A 17390-nucleotide genomic window follows, 5' to 3' on the forward strand; every position below is an offset into this window, starting at 1 on the left:
AATCACCAACAAATCCTGCCATTGTCACTGAAATAACTAGAAACCGACAAAAGTAATAATAAATAAAACATTTTTGAAAATTAACCTATGAAAATCAGACACGGCTTTTGAATTGTAGCTCAACTAAATTATTTTTAAAAAACATTTTTTAAATTAGGAAACAAGCCTCGACAAAAATGACAATACCTGTGCTTTAATGTTTTGTTGCACAATCCTCGTCCACATGCATTCTGCTCCACTCCTCATGGACTAACCGTTCCAGTTGTCTCAGGTTTGATGGGTTCCTTCTCTAGATGTTTAACAGGATTTAGATCAGGGCTCACAAAAGGCCGGTTCAGAATAGTCCAATGTTTCGCTCTTAGCTGTTCTTGGCTGTTTTTATCCGTTTTGGGTCAGCATCCTGCTGAAAGACCCTTGACCTGCAACGGACACCAAGCTTTCAGACACTGGGCAGCACATTATTCTCTAGAACGCCTCGATAGTTATGAGATTTCACCCAGCACATATTCAAGACATCATGAGCCAGAACTCGACCCAGCCTCCTGAATGTTTCACAGCAGGGACGGCGTTCTTTTCTTGGTATGCTTCGTCTTAACATCTGAACATAGAGTTGATGCGCCTTGCCAAAAAGCTCCAGTTGTGTCTCATCTGTCCAAAATAGTTCTACCAGAAGCCTTGTGGCTTGTCAATATTCCAGTTTCGCTTTTTTATGATTTCCTTTCCCACTTTGGCTCAGGAAACTTTACTTGACCTTGAGTTCACCTTTAATTTCTTTGGAGGCTGTTCTGATTAATTGGTTATATTTGTTGTATCTTTTTCTTTAATTTGTCATCAACTTTCCTTTTGTGACCATCAATTTATTTTTAAAAAGAAATCACAAGTGACAGAAAATATTTTCAAATGCTTGCATTTATTTCAGTCGTCCTTTCTGGGAGTTGACTTGAACTAAAATATAAATAAATTCAAGCTGTGAAACAAAAGAAGGTCGGCCCTGGGGGTCTGACATCACTCTGATCTACAGAGGCCTAAAGAGTGCATTGGTGAAAAAGAAATAAAAATAAATCCAGATATTCCAAAAGATTAAATCATCATAAAACATCAAATTTAATTAGTCAATAAAATCAATTTATCGCTCAATACTAAACATCCAGCCAGATGATCAAAGTGTATTCATGAGTTAGAATGGTCTACTCAATAAATTTCAATTGCTACTGGATCTGACGTGCCACACAAAGAGAACATGAACGTAATGTTGGTCGTTCCAGGATCATGTCTAAAAAACTTTAACTGTGTCCCAAAACAAAAAGCATCCAATATGGAAGACGGCAAGAGAACAAATGGGAATTACATAACAACATTTCATTACCCACCATCACGCCACAAAGAATACTGACTAAGGCAAACAAAAGTTTCCTCTGATGTCTTTGAAGTACTGCTGCACGTTTGCAGGAACGATGCTTGGATTTTTATGAATGAGCGCCATTCCCATTTTCATTCGGCATCCTTTTTCCAGACATTCCGAGCGCAAAAAGCTGCATTTCAGGAGCGTTTGTTACTTGTTTGCTCGCAGAAGCGGAAGGTTATTGTGCAGCGGCTGCAGTGGAGCTATAGCACGAAAGCTGGCCTGTGAAAAAAACAAAACACACACACACACTCTGCTGTTACGCTGCAGAATACTGTATTAAAGGAGAGCCGGTACTGACTGACAGGAGCAGCTGGGCAGGGGAAAAGGTCAACCAGAGTTAATCAGCTACAATCAGCATCAGATGAGACGGGGGTGAAGGAGGGGTCGGCACGAGTTTCTGTGTTTGTCAAGGAACCAATCAAATGGAGCTAAATCTCCTGCACACGCAAACGGTTCTGATGGCCAAGGCATAAAAGGCCATGGAGATAAGGGAAAACCCACAGTTGCATCAGAAATGGATTCAGAGAAATTCAGATTAAAACGCGTCGGGAGAACGCGTGCGCACAAAACCCTGAAAGCCTGCACAATGTTCAGGCTTTCAGTGACTTTGATCCCGACAGATAGAACCACTCCGACGGCCCGGCCCGGCCCGGCCCGGCCCAGCCCGGCCCAGCCCGGCCCGGTCAGGGGTTGGCCCCTCACGCAGCTGTACCGGTACTCATCCATTTTTAAACACCTGCTGACAAAAGCTTTCAGACTCCAGCTCTAATATAGAAATCCACATTTTTCCCTCAAAGAAAGATACGCACTTCAACTACATTCTACACTGGGGGGAAAAAAGCACATGCAGCAGTTTAGAGGACCAAAGTCTTTCAGAACCGACCGCTTTGCTTCTTCACTTTTCTATATACTTGAGTGTTTTAGGCTGAAGACTCAACAAGGATGATTTCTGGTCATACCCTCTACAAACACTGTCCTGACTTTGTAATTGAGAAACTCATCCATGTTTTTATCTTTAGTCGCATTGATTCTTCACAGTGTCTTCACAGCTCTGCAGCAGCTGATCCTGAACGCTGCTGCTCGAGTTCTCACTAAAACCAGGAAGTTGGGAGCACATCACCCAGTTCAGAGAACAGACTTTAAAATGATTCTTTTAGTTTATAAATCACTGTATGGCTTAGCACTACAGCAACATTAAAGATCTGCTGCTGTTGTATCAACCTTCCAGACCTCCCAGGTCTTCTGGTTCTGGTTCTGCTCTGCATCCCCAGAACCAGAACCAAACATGGGAGAAGCAGCATTCAGCTGTAGTTGACAACGCGTCTTTGGTTCCCCAAACTGGTGGAAAAACCCGTCGGCTCTAAACAACGCAGCGAAGTTTGAAACCATCAAACTGAACCAGTTCTAGAACGAGCGTTATTTCAGAGGAGAGACGCACCAATCAACAGTTTTGTCATCAAATTCGGCTTCCTGGTTTGTCTTCATGTTTTATTTCCATGTAAATTACATAATCAATAATGCAATAAGAACTTAGAACAGCATTTGTGATGTTTTTCCTCTTCTGCTTAGGGGAAGAGGCAACGTCACACAGTGTGTATGTGTGAATGAGGAAAGCTGACATTCACTTACAGGCCATATGTCATTTCTATGTTTGAGTCTATGCTGAGGCTGTGGAGCACTTCTTCTTTTTGCTCTGTCTTACACACACTAGTGCACACACACTGCTAAATTTATTTAACTACATGTGTTCAGTGCAGTGATCAGTCCAAGAAGCAGGAATCTGACCGTCACTCCATAACCAGAAAACACCTGCTTCCATCTGGAGCCTCGCAGGAAAACTAAACAAACTCAAGATTTTTATTGAATGTTCGACAGCTTTGAAAACATTACAATTATTATCAGATAATATAATTTGTCTATAACATAATCAGGGAGGCCAGGGTAGCCCTTTAGTAGGAGGTCTTTCTCTCTCTTTCACCAATAAAGAAAAACATGTTCGGCAGACAGTTATTGCCATGGCGATGGACTCATCAGCCTCGCTCTGGAGTGTTTACCCATGTTTAAAAGAAGTACATGCTAATGTTAGTGTAACAGTGTTAAGGTTTTGGAGGTAAAATTGACCTCAAAAGGGAAGTAATTCTGCTAAGCTAAGCAGCTGCTGGCTGAATGTATATATCGGTATCAGGATGTCTTCTGCGTTTCCTTTTTCTCGCGGTTTTACAGTGAAACACTGCAGGTAGCACTGAGTGATGGATATTAAGAACATCTTTTTCTGTATCAAAATGGACTTATATGGATTTTCAGAATAAATCTAAAAGTTCAACAAAAGCAGGATGCTGGCAAACCTGAGACGACCAAACCAACTGTGAAGTCAAAATGGTTTCAAAGTGACTTGAGGGCAAGAAAGGAAAGATTTAGGAGGCCATTACAAAGGCCTGCTCAAAAAACAATAAACAACAAAAAAAAACCGACTGAGCAAAGTTGAAAAGCTGGCCTTCAAATCGGACTCAATAATATCTGGCTCTGAAGAAGGAATGGGCCAAAGATTCAGCTGTGTACAGTAGGTTGAAGCTGCTGGTAGGACGTCCTAAACTTTTGACCCAAAGTAATACAATTTAAAGCCAATTCAAATGCAAATGGATGCAGACTTCTGAGAATGAACAAAATAAATAGTAATAGTAATAGTAATAATATTAATAATAGAAACTCTTTCATTTTGTTAAAATCTGGCAAAGAGAAAGAATTTTGAAAATGCCCCAATACTAAAATAGTACATATTGTGAAGTTACGTACAAATGTACAAATGACTAAATCAACGGGACTTCAGCACAAACACCTCTCTGCTGTTCTTCCTGGAGTCCACACAACAAATATTACAGTAAAATTAAATATATATTTACAAACATTACACAGGAAACATCCGTAAATATCTTAAAACACACAAATAAAACCTTTGTTCTGAACAGAAAGCTGGAAGGTGTCAATCCAAACACACTACAGGAAAACATACAGAAGTAGTCGAGCACTTTCATATTTTGTCACGTTACAACCAAATACTTCAATCTTTTATTAAGATTACATCTGGGTTTTGGGTTTTTTTTCTTTCTTTGTTCTTGTCACAAATTTCCAAATGGACTTAGATTTGACTAAAACATGATTTTTGTCATTCTTTTCTTTTTAAATATTCCATTATAGTCTTGGCTACATGTTTAAAGTTGTTGCCAAGCTGGAAGTTGAAAATTGCGACTCCAACCAAATATTTGGAACTTTGTTAACCAGCTAAATCTGCTTTAAACTTCCTCACAGTTTTATTACTCAGCTGTGTTTTTTGGTCTTCATGTTGCTCTGAAAAATAAACCACGACGTAAGAGCTTCATATCAGTCGACATCTAAAGTGATTGATTTGCTTTAGATATCTGAAATACTGCCAAACTGGTGACATGACCTTTCCTGCTTTATCCACAGTTTTCACTCAAGGCCATTGTTTTATATTGTTTAAAGAGTATTAAGTTACTCAACAGGTTGTTGCTAGGTAACCAAAGAGTGAGTGAGTTAGTTGATGCTTAGCTGTGAGAGGTTGAGCGGCTAAAGCCTTCCCTCTGTCCAAATCCCCCAGAATGCGGTGTGGTTCTGGATCCGAGTTGAGTGAAACTATTGAATATCAGATGTTCTATCTATTGATACTGATGACGTGTCTATAATGACATACATTGTTATTGATCTATTGTGCTGCCTCATACCAATGTAACCTGGACTGAACTCAAATACACACCACCCTTGTTGTATTTTTTTATTTTTTGGAAGAAAATCTCGACACCACGTAATAACTTGAGTTGCGCTTCATGACTGCGTGCAGCTGCGTGTGGATCTACAGCCTAAGATCCCAATAAAAACACACTGAAGGTTGCGGTCGTAACGTGACAAAATGTGAAAACGTTCCAACTGTAGCGAAGCGCCGCACATCAACACACTCACTCGCCTCATTCCTCTTAACACGTATAATTTCAAAGCCACAATGTTCACTTCCTTTCTTATGGTATCTGCTGTTTCTTCAGAGTGGGGCAATAATTCTAACTTGGTTGATACCAGAACCCCCCCTCATCCCCCCGCCATCCCACCCCCTTGGTTGTTCTAACCACAAAGCCGAGCGAGCCTACACCAAAGGACGTCAGCGCCAGCAGCCGTCGTCCCTTTTCTCTCTTTGTCTCGCTGCGAACTTCCCTGAAAACACCAGGTTCCTCAGACTATTTGCAAACCAAACTTCGTCTTGCGCCATTTCCCACAACGACGCCGTTTCACATTTGAACCCGACCGCAGTTGAGAGTTTTCCCTGCACATGAATAAAGACTAGTGTGCACGCACACACACGCAAGGCCCATGGATCTAAGCATGTGCATCTTGTATGAGGGCACAGAACCTCGTCTGTACCTAAATGAAACGCCGTGTCAATAATTTACCATCTTAGCTCTGTTTTCAGTCTTATGTATGCCTCCTTCAATAAATAACGAAAACAGACAACATTGAGACATGGGAACAACACAGGAAACATCTACAGAATGAGCCTCAGAACACCTCTCAGACTTTTTAAACTTCAGTAACCTTTTCTCCGCCATGTGTGCAGTCCTCACCGATCGCAATCCTTTCAGGTATTACAGTGTGCCTCAAATATTTCACTGGAGAAATGATCCGCATGCTGCCCTAAGCCCCAAAGAGCTTCCCCAGTCTAAACACAATTGCTTTGGAGGGTTTTTTTTCTGTTCTTTTATTCACATGTCCTACATTTATTGTGTGTCAAATAATTTAGTTAAACTGCCCAAGGCTTTGACTTTTTCAGGTTGCTCTTAATATCGTTTCGTATCGACTAATGATATAGGTCAGGACTCATTTTGTCATGGCAGTATTTCTGTCAGCATACATGTTGGTATGTTTTCTACAGGGAAAATCTGTACATGTTAATAACTAGTAGTTTCCCTGAGCATATAGCTTCAGGCTAAAGCTAGGTTCATCACTGACTCATTCATCTAGACCTCAGGGTTCGTACGCATCAATCCTGCACATCCGAAACTTTTGTAATTCAGCGCAGACCAAACTCGCCCCACCTTCCACTCAAAATGGACAATTTATAAGGTGCTTCACACATACTGGCATCAATATGATGCCTCTGTTGCTGTGTTTTCCTTACAAACGTTTGCAAAATGTTTTCCACATTCTGCTAATGTCGAAAAAAAACAAACACAATTTTGTAATTGCGCTTTTTCCATGAAATAAGAAATGTAATCAAAATCATTTTGATTACATTTTACAGCCATTGTTCATTAAAAATAATGGCTGTAAATAGTTACAAATCTGCATTTTATTGAGGTATTGGTGTGATAAGCCCCTCATACTTGGAAGTGGTCGTGCATATATTTGGCGTTTTTGGGAAATTGTAGTTGGTTACTTTACAGAAGAGCTATGGATTCAACACTTTGGAATAACATTGAACTATTGAAGAACTGTTCAACGCTGAGAAGAGAGTTTTGGTGGAGACAGCTGGACACTGTCCGAGGAGTCCAGTGGCTACAAAGAATTACCTTAAAAGTGCGAAGTGTTTCCATTGCACTTTTATAAAACACAAATTTCGATAAGACTGAAAATATCACCATAGCGCAAAAATGTTTTACAAAAAAATCTGAGATTTTGCAAAAACTGCCATGTATATTTTCAATATTCCAGTTTGCGCAACTTTATGATCAATGGAAGCATGTTCATTTTCTTGAAAATATCCCAGGACAATTTCCAAATCATCCATTTTGAAAGAACGGTGGCGCACCTTTTAACAGAAAAGTGGGATTTGGGAAAACACAATAAACACTTATAATTTTGTACCCTAAAAATATTAAATTAAGCATAAAAGCAAGTGCAAAGGAAATTATATATATTCTAATAGTATTTTACTGTTTGTCTTTTTAAGATTACTGGTGGTGTGTTGGTATTGTTAATATTGTGTCAACTTTCAACCTTTTTCAACAAAAAAACACAGAGAGCTTTCCACAAGCCTTAGCTAATTTTCTGAATTCCTTCATGACAAACTACAAACTGTTTAGCTCAGGTAGCTGTGGTGCGAATGTGCAATGTGTGCCTTAAGGAAAAATAAAATCTTGCGCTGGCTGTTTATGCAAGAGCTAAATAAAATTCCTGCTAGGATCAGAATGCTGCTTGACCAGAACGGTGGTGATGTGAGATTGTTGCTCAGGTCTCAGTCAAACACGCCGACATTGTTAAGAAACTACAACTACCGCCCTGCATTTGGTTTTCTCCACAAACAAGTCAAGTAGTGATTGATTCCCAAGTCTGTCTGAACTCAGATGACCTGTAGGAGACGTACGCTGTCTTTCAGTCAAATATAGGATTTCCGATCCACAGACAGTTTTTTTTCTCAACCACCTTCGTAAATATTCCTGGGTAGTAGGAATAAATATGAATGTTTAGGAGCGATCTGGGAGCTTCCTGGCTGTTTTGTGCAGATCGCTATGAGTTCTCTTCGAGTTCTTGTCATAGTGTGAATCTGAGCCTGAGACTTACTTGCGTGCCTCGTGGCTTGTAGGGCGAGCTGCTCTCCAAGTCTTCCAGGATGCTGGTGAGAGAGTCGATCTCTGCATCCAGGCTGGAGCGCCTCTCCTCCAGAGTCTTCTCAGGTCTTTTCATCTGAGAGAAAACACAACACACCCGGCTTTAGAGAACGACTGACACACTGCAACCCAAATGTTGGACTTTTACATTGACACAAACAGAGTATGAGCATATGAACCAATGATGTGATGTCCTCTGCGTGCTTAAATACCCTCAGCTTTTAGTGGAGAGAGCAGCTGAAATACCAGTCATTAAACTTTATGACGTTTGACATAAAGTGCAAAGTTATGCAGCACGATAAGTTTTTCACTCAGTTTTAACCAAAGACAATAACTGAAATTGTGCTAAAAATTATGTTACAAGCTTAAATATCAATGAATCATTAAAACAAAGAGCAGACATGCTAGTATTAGCCTGGCTGGTGGCTAGCACTTAAGCTAGCCGCTCTGTATGAGAAGCAGAGCAGATAGATTGTGTTGGTGTAACGTGTAGCCCATCCTGAAGAACCTGCATTTGGGACAAAGTGTCTGTCAGGTGTTGGTTCAATTGGGGACTAAAGTTGCAACATTTGTTACATTTTCAGTTGATGCATTCTCTTTCACACTACTCTATGTCAAACAATACAAACTGTTTCAAAAACCTCCTCGCCTGTGGTGGCGCTGCACCGAGAACTACTGAAGGAAACATGAACACAATTTTCTTATTCACAAAATGTAAACAAAAATGGAGCAGTGTCAGATTTTAGTCATTGTAAGCATTTTTGTCTTTGGTAAAAGACCAGGAGCCATTTCTCCCGCTAGCGTTAGACTCTTGTGTTTGTTTTGGTTGTATTTACCAAGAGTGCCCTGCACTACAGCCTTTTCCTGCTTTTGGAGCGGTGTCCGGTCTGCTTGCGTTCATATATACATTCAAACCGCACCAGAGTTCACTTTGACCGAACCGAGACTTGGGTCTTTAGGCCGACCAGAGTTCTCTTTTTCAGGAAGAGTTTGATTGCTCTTTCACACCTCCCCAAATGAGCCGTACTTTCTAGAGAAACAAACTAGAAATGCATATCAAGGACAACCTTGAGAAGAATGCGTCTCTGGACAGAGTTCTCCTATGTGGCTAGCCTTGACTAATGTTGGTTAGCCACATAGCCAACATTACTCCTATTTCTATCGGATAAACATTCCCCGACCTCCAGTTCTTCTGGACGGGTCCTCTGTTAAAAATAAGATGATGCCGTTTGTCTGGAAATACCTCCATCCAAACATGGCTCTTTTTAGGCTTTTTGCTGGTTTCAAACTATGATGCTGGCCACAAGCTGCAGGAGGTAACATGTCTGTCTGAAAAACAGCTGAGTGCGTCCTGAATGCCGGGACACATGGCATGTATAATTAACTCACTAAGCTTTACAAAGAAAAGAATGCTGGGAGGGGGAATCTATATTCAATGTGAAAGGCACGTTTACCGTGTTACTTCCATACTTTTGTTCTTTCACCAGCGAGTTATATTTTTAAAACGCGCTATTGGCCCTTGAGCTGACACCAGCTTAACATTAGATCTCATTACTAGAGAATGAAATGGATTTTTATTGGAAAAACAACTTAACTTGATGTAAAAATCAGTGCTTTAAGTATTTAAATAGGATACACTCTGACTGTTTGTGTCCCGATATTGACATTAAAGACGCATCCATCAACTGGCCAGAGATTGGGATTAGCCTTTTTTCTGTTGCCCAGCTGAAATTGATCATTCAAGGACTAAAAGACAAACACACATATATATATATATATATGCACTTAATGATTTATTCATTAAGTGCATCAAAGCTAAAACCTTCCATTTTCAGTCCATACATTGTTTGCAACAATTCACAAAAGCTACCAATTAGCTGTCTTTGTCGACACACAATTGCTATAACCATAGCAACACATGAAGGAATATTTTAGAAATTAAGTGTTAAAAGCAGCTATTAAACTAGTCAATGGTTTTAAAGAAAGTCTGAGTCTTAAATTCAGACCATCCCAGATCCAGATCCAGAGGAGACACAGAGTTATGAGCGATTAGGTTGCTAAATATTTAATGTGCAAACAGGGCTGAAACAATTAATTGGATTAATTATGATTTATCCATTATTGAAATAATTGTCTAATTTAGTAATCGATTAACTGGAGTTAACTGGAGCATGCAGACTCTGAAACAGGCCATTTGCTGAGAGAACAAAACAGTCAGAGCAGTAATTAAGCCAAAACTATACAAAAAAGCAAATACATTGCTTTCCAGTTATTAATCTGTTAAATGACAAAATAGTGAACAGGTCAGATCTACACTGTACTGATGTTAAAACGAGCAGAAGGAGCTTAACTTTTCCCATGTTGATGTTTGAAGCAATATGTTTAGCTGCAGATCCATCCTTTACTACAAATGATCAAGTGATCACTAAAAGAATGCATTTCAGGCAATAAAATGTTTATTTTCTTATTTAGAAAATAATTGAATTACTTCTTTATTTGCATTTTTATGCATTTTTAATGTTGTATTAAAATGAATGAAGTGGTTAAATATAGTCTGCAATATGTGCCAGTTTTTTTAACTCATCGATGGATTACTCATCAGAATTATCGAAAGAATAATCGACTACTAAAATAAGTAGTGATAATAAATAGTTGGAGTCCTAATCTGCAAATAACTTCTAAATAATACATATTTGATGCCACCTCTTTTTTGTCATTTGTTGACTAGTTATTGCTTTGTTCTCCTTAAGAGTGGAGGACAGGAAGGGCTTGATCTGCAAAGGCCCTTCAAGCAGATCAACAACAATCTGATAAAGTTTGGAGACAGGTTTGATGCATAAATTGGAATAAACTTGGAATTCATTCACTTGTGCTGGAAGAATGTAGCATATTTATAAACTTAGAGGGAAAAAATCAGTCATTATTTAAATCTGGAATGATGCAAGTCAGATCTCAAAGGAAACGGGTAACTGGTCTCTGCCAGGAAAATCCTGATTGGTGTACGTCCGATTGTTATAACTTCCTTTCTTTTCTTCGAAACTTTCAAAATCCAAGTCTGTTAACCTGAGCCACAGCTAAAAGAAAAGATTTGAGCAAGACAGGGTTAAACTGCCTTTAAAAGTTCATGTCAAAGCCTTCAACAAGCTCAGAGCAACTCTGCCTCTGTACCACACAAAGACACTCTCCCCCTCCTTTGACTTTTGGATTACGGTTTTCAAAGTTCCCGTTTCACCTTGACCTCACGCGATCCTCCCGAAAGCTGCACATCAATCGCGAAGACTTCTTGGAGGGAGAGGCGGTGAGAGGGAGAGCGCGAGAGAAAGAGAAAGAGAAAAAGAAAGCGAGAGAGAGACAGAGAGGCTTTCGTAAACTTGGTGCACTATTCACCTCCAGCTTCTTCCTGCTCTTCCATTAAGAAGCGACACGATCGCCGCGATCCCAGCCGGGGAGGATTCAATCAGAGGCAACAGCAGTCGAGATTAAAGCCGGATATTTTCTAACTAATATTGTCACCCCGTCTCCTCTTAATGGAGACGAGAAGCGCCGTGTTTGTGGGGGAGCTCGGCTTGAAAGCATCATGAATGCTACAACAGTGCCTACTGATTTATTAATCCACACATTTCCGGGGTTTTTTTTTTTTTTTTTGCCTTAGAGAAATATGCTACCTCATCACATCATACGACCCCTAAATATTCCAGTAGAAGAAGCACAAATATTGTGACTGCGATATCTGGGAAACACTTAAACTGACGTGACCATTAGTGGCAGGGATTTCTGCTAAATTCCCGGGAATTTCTCCACAAAAATGACAGATGTATTTTTAGGGCCTCTGAATCGCGCTCGTGACTGCAAGACGACTTCTTGCAATTGCCTGCGGGGGCTTTTTCAGTTGCTTGGATCAATGACTGCTTCTCATTCTAATGTTATGTGTTTGGATTACCTGTCACAAGCCATTACGGAGGCAGGGCCTGCCTCCGTTTGGAGCCGAGCGTCTCCCTAAAAACATCTGAGGCAGTCGCGAGCGGGGGGTAAACAAAGAGGCGCGCTAATGGCTCCGAACGAATCAACAAAGGAATTTACCCCCCCTGCCCCCCAATAAAAAAAAATTGATATTCAAAAATAAAACAGCAGCCAAACTTGTTTAGGAGTGAAAACGAGGGGGAAGAGGGGAAGAAGTCTCAGTCTTTGTGGAAATTTACAACGCGGATGGCGGCCAAGATGAGAGATTTGTCTTTTTGCATGTCGTAATCCACACACGTCTCTCTGCCTGGGTGATGAAGAGCACTTTTTCTGCCTTCTCCGACGTTAAATACAGTTTAATCCAGGCGTTATTCATTTAGCATATAGGATTTCTCTGCTAGAGCCAAGAGAAAGACGTTCTGATTGATAGCCGTCGTCTTTTTTTCCCGCCCGATAAAGAGGAAAAATGGAAAGTTGTGGTTTGGTTAGGGGATGTATAATTAGGATAACAGTTCTGTATTAGGGAATTAGACTGCCAGCAAGAATCCTTTTAGAGGCTGAAGAGCAGAAAACGGGAAGTTCAAGATGAATAAAAGAATAAGAATTTGCTAGCTGGCATGCATTTATTTATTTATTTTTAAATAAAGGCATTTAATGGGATTTTTTTTGGGTGGGGAGTGAAAGTTTCAATAAATATATTTATACATGTGTATTTTTCCATTTGAGGCTTTGAGAGGAAAGCAGAAGTGAGAAAGTTTTGGGAACTTTGTAACGTTGGCATTTCTTCTTACGACAGAAAAAAGTTGACATTCTGACAGTGAGGTTTTCTGAGCGACAAGGTCCGTCAAGTTGCATTTTTATGCCATTCAACAGTGTAAAGTCACATTTTGAACTCTTATTCAGGCTTTTCCGTCTGACGTGTGTTCAGAACGTGGTTTTCCTTTGCCTTGTTGCAAAACCAATGACTGGATCTTAATGGGTTGAAGTCTTGGAAATAGCATTGCTGGCACTTAGTCTGCCGTTCCTAAAAATGGAAATCAGTTTTAGGTAAAAACAAACAAAAGAAAAACCCTGATATGCAGTTTTTATTTTGACTCGTTTCTAACCCCAAATTGTGCTGTCTTAAGTGTTTTACAGTCACTAATCATTACTCACTTTGATTTGTAGTTGAATAGTTCACATTAAGGAATCTTTATATATCAGGGTTTTTCTATGCAGGGTTCTTCAGAGATTATGAACAGTTACTATCTTAAATGCCTAAAAAAATGTAAAGAGTGGATTAATCTTATATTAAGTTATATTATAGGAACAGTAGTTTTCTAGGCACATAGAAACTACAGCACCAAAGAGGAGGAGCTAGGTCCACCAAGGTGTTTTGCACCTTGCCATGGGAGATTAAAGGATTTCTCTAATGTGCATGAAATCACAGCAACACTTCAGGTATGTTTTTGGTTAAGGAATGACATTATAAGATGATGTAAAGCTCAAAAAAGTCAATTTTACATAATACTGTCCCTTTAAAATCTATACTTCATCTTTACCTCTCAGACCTGATTATATAACAACTGAAGATAACAATTCCTTGATTCTGCTATAAAATGGCACTATGTGCCTGGAAGACACATAATACTGTTCGTATAGATTTCTAGTAAAGGAAGCTCGTTTGGTTGGGACCTCCCTGCATTCCTCTGAGCCGGGGCCAAATCTGAAGGTGGCGCAGGGAGGCAGATCTGCCGGCCGGCTCGGCCCCGCGATGCTCCGGCTGAGCAGAGATCCCCAACTGCACCTTACTCAGCACGTTCTGTTATAATTTGGACAGAAAGCGTTTGGATCGCCGTTTCTACCCTCGCTGCTAACACCGAACAAAGGAATGTGAAGCACTCGGAGGATTTCTCAGCAGAGGTCAAGTGCTGAGAGAGTCGATGAGAGCTGGGAGGCCGCATATCCCGGGGGGCCGTCTGAGGGTATTATGACTAGCAAGGCAAAGCTAAATGACCGGGCTCCACCATTAGGTGTCAGCCTTCCATCCATCCTGCATTAGAGCGGAGTGTGAGTCCCTGGGTTCTCTGCAGCTGGCCCCAGCTCAAACTGAAAGACAAGTTTTGCGTTGGAGTTCCATGCCATCTCTGCTTTCTGTGCTGACCCTATGAGAGTCGACAGCCAACAGCATGCAGTGCAGCGGCTCGTCTTACCTGGTAATCGAACAAGTTATCCACCGGCGGAGGGGAGAAGGAACCGGGCGGTGACGGGAAACCGGTAAACTCTTCGGCAGGGGGCGGAGGGGGAGGGTAGTCTGCTGGGATGGAGGCAAAAACACACACACACACGCACACACACACAAAGAAAAAAAAAGTTTATTAACAACTTCCTATTTTTACCTCCAAACTGTCACAATTATGTAAGAGTTTCTGGTGAACAAAAAACCTAAAGAAAAAAACATTATTGGGAGGCAGGAAAAGTAGAAGAATAAACATCTATGACTAGAGACTAGCAAGCAACAGGTTGTTCTGCACCCTCAAACACAGAATAATAAAAAATTATTTAACGAAGCTTCGAGGCAGATAATTTGACTCGAGGAATTTTAATAATATTTATAGTATTCGAATCATTCGAGGAATTGTTACACCTCTAACCTGTACATTATTGGGGTTTTAGATGGTAGAACACCTGCAAGTTGTGAGCAACCGTCATGGATGAAAAATACTAGTTGGTTTTAATTCACCATGTCTGAAAAGTGCAGAGTTTGTCTGTGTTCATCATTCTGATTGGGTGGAGAGATTCTGTAAACATCATATTCAAAGTTTTACCCATGATTCACAACTTGGACTAGACCATTCTTATATATGCACATGTTTGGATCTAAACCAGTCTTTCTGAACCTTTTTTGGGCCAGCGCCCCCCTAGGCTCTATCCAGGTCCCTCACCGCCCCCCACCAAAGAATTTGTAGGCTACCTTGCAGTGACCATTATTTTATTAATATTACTATCACTATTGTAGATGTTTTGATTTTTATGCTTATTTCTGTATTTATCATCAAGATAATTTCCCAGAGAATAAAAAAGCCATGGGAATAGAAATTATTTTCACAGATGTCTAAGAAAAATGCAATGAACATTCAACTTAAAATGTGTAGGCCTAACAGCAGCCAATCAAAGTGGAAAAAATATTCTTATTCTTTGCCATTTTCTAGTTGTTAAATATTTCACAAAATGACCAGATAAAAGATGTTCAACATGCCAGTTTAAACTTAGAACTATTTGCAAAACGACTGAGATCTGCAACATTAAAACATGGATAGAACTGTAACTACATTAATCATAGCTCTTCTTCTCTTCAGTGTTTCTGTCAGTTTCTGGTGGTGCAGCTCTGTGCTGCCTTCAGGAGAATGGGACATCAGAGTATCATCCATAAAACTTCACCCACATGGCATTTATTGTGCAAACCAGAGCTTTCAGTGGAAAAACAAAAGTTCCAGGACCTTTTAATGCCAAATATGAGACAGAAACATGGATTATATTTTATATAGGCCACCTGTCTATTGATTTATAGATTAATAGTTTTACTGGACAAAAATTACAAAAAACAAATATGGTTCTTAATCAAATCCTAATGGGTCAAATTGAAAGTGTCATGGAGTCATCAGCCTCATGACATTAACACTGACATGAAAAATAATATTGACGAAATAAATATATCAAATCTAATTAAAAACATAAATAAGTGATCAGTTATTTACTGTTATGGTCTGTAAGATATATTTATTCTCAGTACTAGATGTGGTTTCAACAAACCCATAACATTTCAACAATACTGTACCTTTTATCTGGAAATAGTGTCTGTTTATTTTTGCCATACAGTCCTCTGTATTAAGTATTGATTGAAAGGTCTTGCCATACCAGTTTATTCCTCTGTATTTACTTTAGTTTCTTAGTTTATTCTTGCATTTTGTTCTTCATTTATTTCCATTTAGTTTCATTTGATTAGTATTATCCTCTCTTGGTTTATTGCTATGTCCACTTTAGTTTCTTTCATTTATTTTTATCATTTATCCATTATAAGACGAATAATATAAGACGAATAATCTTCACTCATCACCTGCTGTGCCGCCTAATCGTCATGTGTTTCACATCATATGTTGATTTTTTTCACTGTTCTCTGTTTTTATGCCATAATTCACATCTAGTTCGTTGCTCCGTTTTATGTACCGCTTCTCCTGTTTCAGAGTTTTGCGCAATGTGCGCGTCATTTTTTTGTTTGTTTGTTGTTGTTTTTTTTAACCCCTAAAGTGCAGGGCGTATCGATGGGGAAAAGGCAGACTGACATAAACCTTTTAAAACAACGGAAACAATTTCGGTATCCTGATTATTGAAATTTAAAAGTGCTGTGTTGTTCCATCACCCCGTTTCATACCGGACCACTTACAGCTCCGGTGTTAACGCTATAAAATGAACGCTCTCTATCGTGATATCACTCATGGAGGGATTTCTTTATTTAAATGGGTTTGTTTTTCAGAGGGATACACAGTGAGGGTATCGTGATTTTAGTAATTACATGTTTATAAGAGTGATTTTCTGTTGTCCTTCCATGGAAGCGGGCAGCTTTCAAACGGAAATAAAACACTTTTTAATATAAGTTGCTGCTTTGACATGATCACAGCACTGCCAAAACATATGTACAAAAATCCTCAATAAAACATGAAATATTTTAAAATCAGACTCCAGACAAAGTGAATCACAGTCATCAGCGGGTGTAACGCCGGTGAAGCTACTAGCAGGAGCGGAGCTGCGCCAAGAAGCTACAAACGCTGAAGAGGAGAAGAGCTGCTGCCATCGACACCGTTGCAGCCAAGCATGGTTTAATATTACACAATACAGTTTTAGCAAGTTGCTCAAAGTCTAAACTGGTATTGTTGTAGATTTAAGGTGTAAAGTTTACCTTCGACCAAACGCCCCTAAAGGCATCCCAGCGCCCCCCTTTTGTAAAAATGTCCGCCAGCGCCCCCTGCCGTCTCTGAACGCCTCCTGGGGGGCGGTACCGCCCACGTTGAGAACCGCTAATCTAAACAATGGGCGTCATAAGTCCATTGCAAATTTGGTCCAAAACAGACGCATATTTAAAACAAAAACAGAGGCTACAATTTTCAATTATGTGAGGTCTTTTTTAAAAAGATCTAGATACATTTCTTAAAATCAAAGGAATTACATAGTTCCTTTGTATTATGGAATTATAATACAAAAGTATTTTGCTTTTAATTTAATTGGAAGATGTGGTGTAAAAAGGATTGCAAACATCCAGCAACACAAAAACAGACTTTGGTCTACCCATTTATCAAGCAGTTTCAACGAAAGAGTGACCCATATCCTGTTCTTGTGGCTGAGAAAACTCATTTCAGACGGAGAAAACTGAAAACAAT

General features: G+C 39.8%; 1 protein-coding gene across 6 annotated transcripts in view; it reads right to left on the reverse strand.

Annotated features, from left to right (window-relative positions):
• Positions 1 to 17390, reverse strand: part of lpp (LIM domain containing preferred translocation partner in lipoma) — a 186793-nt gene that overhangs the window by 88192 nt on the left and 81211 nt on the right. For 5 of the 6 annotated variants that reach the window (XM_008407670.3, XM_008407668.3, XM_008407671.3 and 2 more), the window contains 2 exons: positions 14169 to 14272; positions 7970 to 8092 (listed from right to left, as the gene is read on the reverse strand). In XM_008407670.3, coding sequence (XP_008405892.1) covers positions 7970 to 8092; positions 14169 to 14272 — 227 coding nt within the window. The remainder of the gene's footprint in view (positions 1 to 7969; positions 8093 to 14168; positions 14273 to 17390) is intronic. The other variant, XM_008407672.3, reaches the window with a different exon arrangement.

The sequence above is a fragment of the Poecilia reticulata genome, chromosome 4 (assembly GCF_904066995.2).
Source record: "Poecilia reticulata chromosome 4, P_reticulata-male-v2, whole genome shotgun sequence".
Lineage (NCBI taxonomy): Eukaryota > Metazoa > Chordata > Actinopteri > Cyprinodontiformes > Poeciliidae > Poecilia > Poecilia reticulata.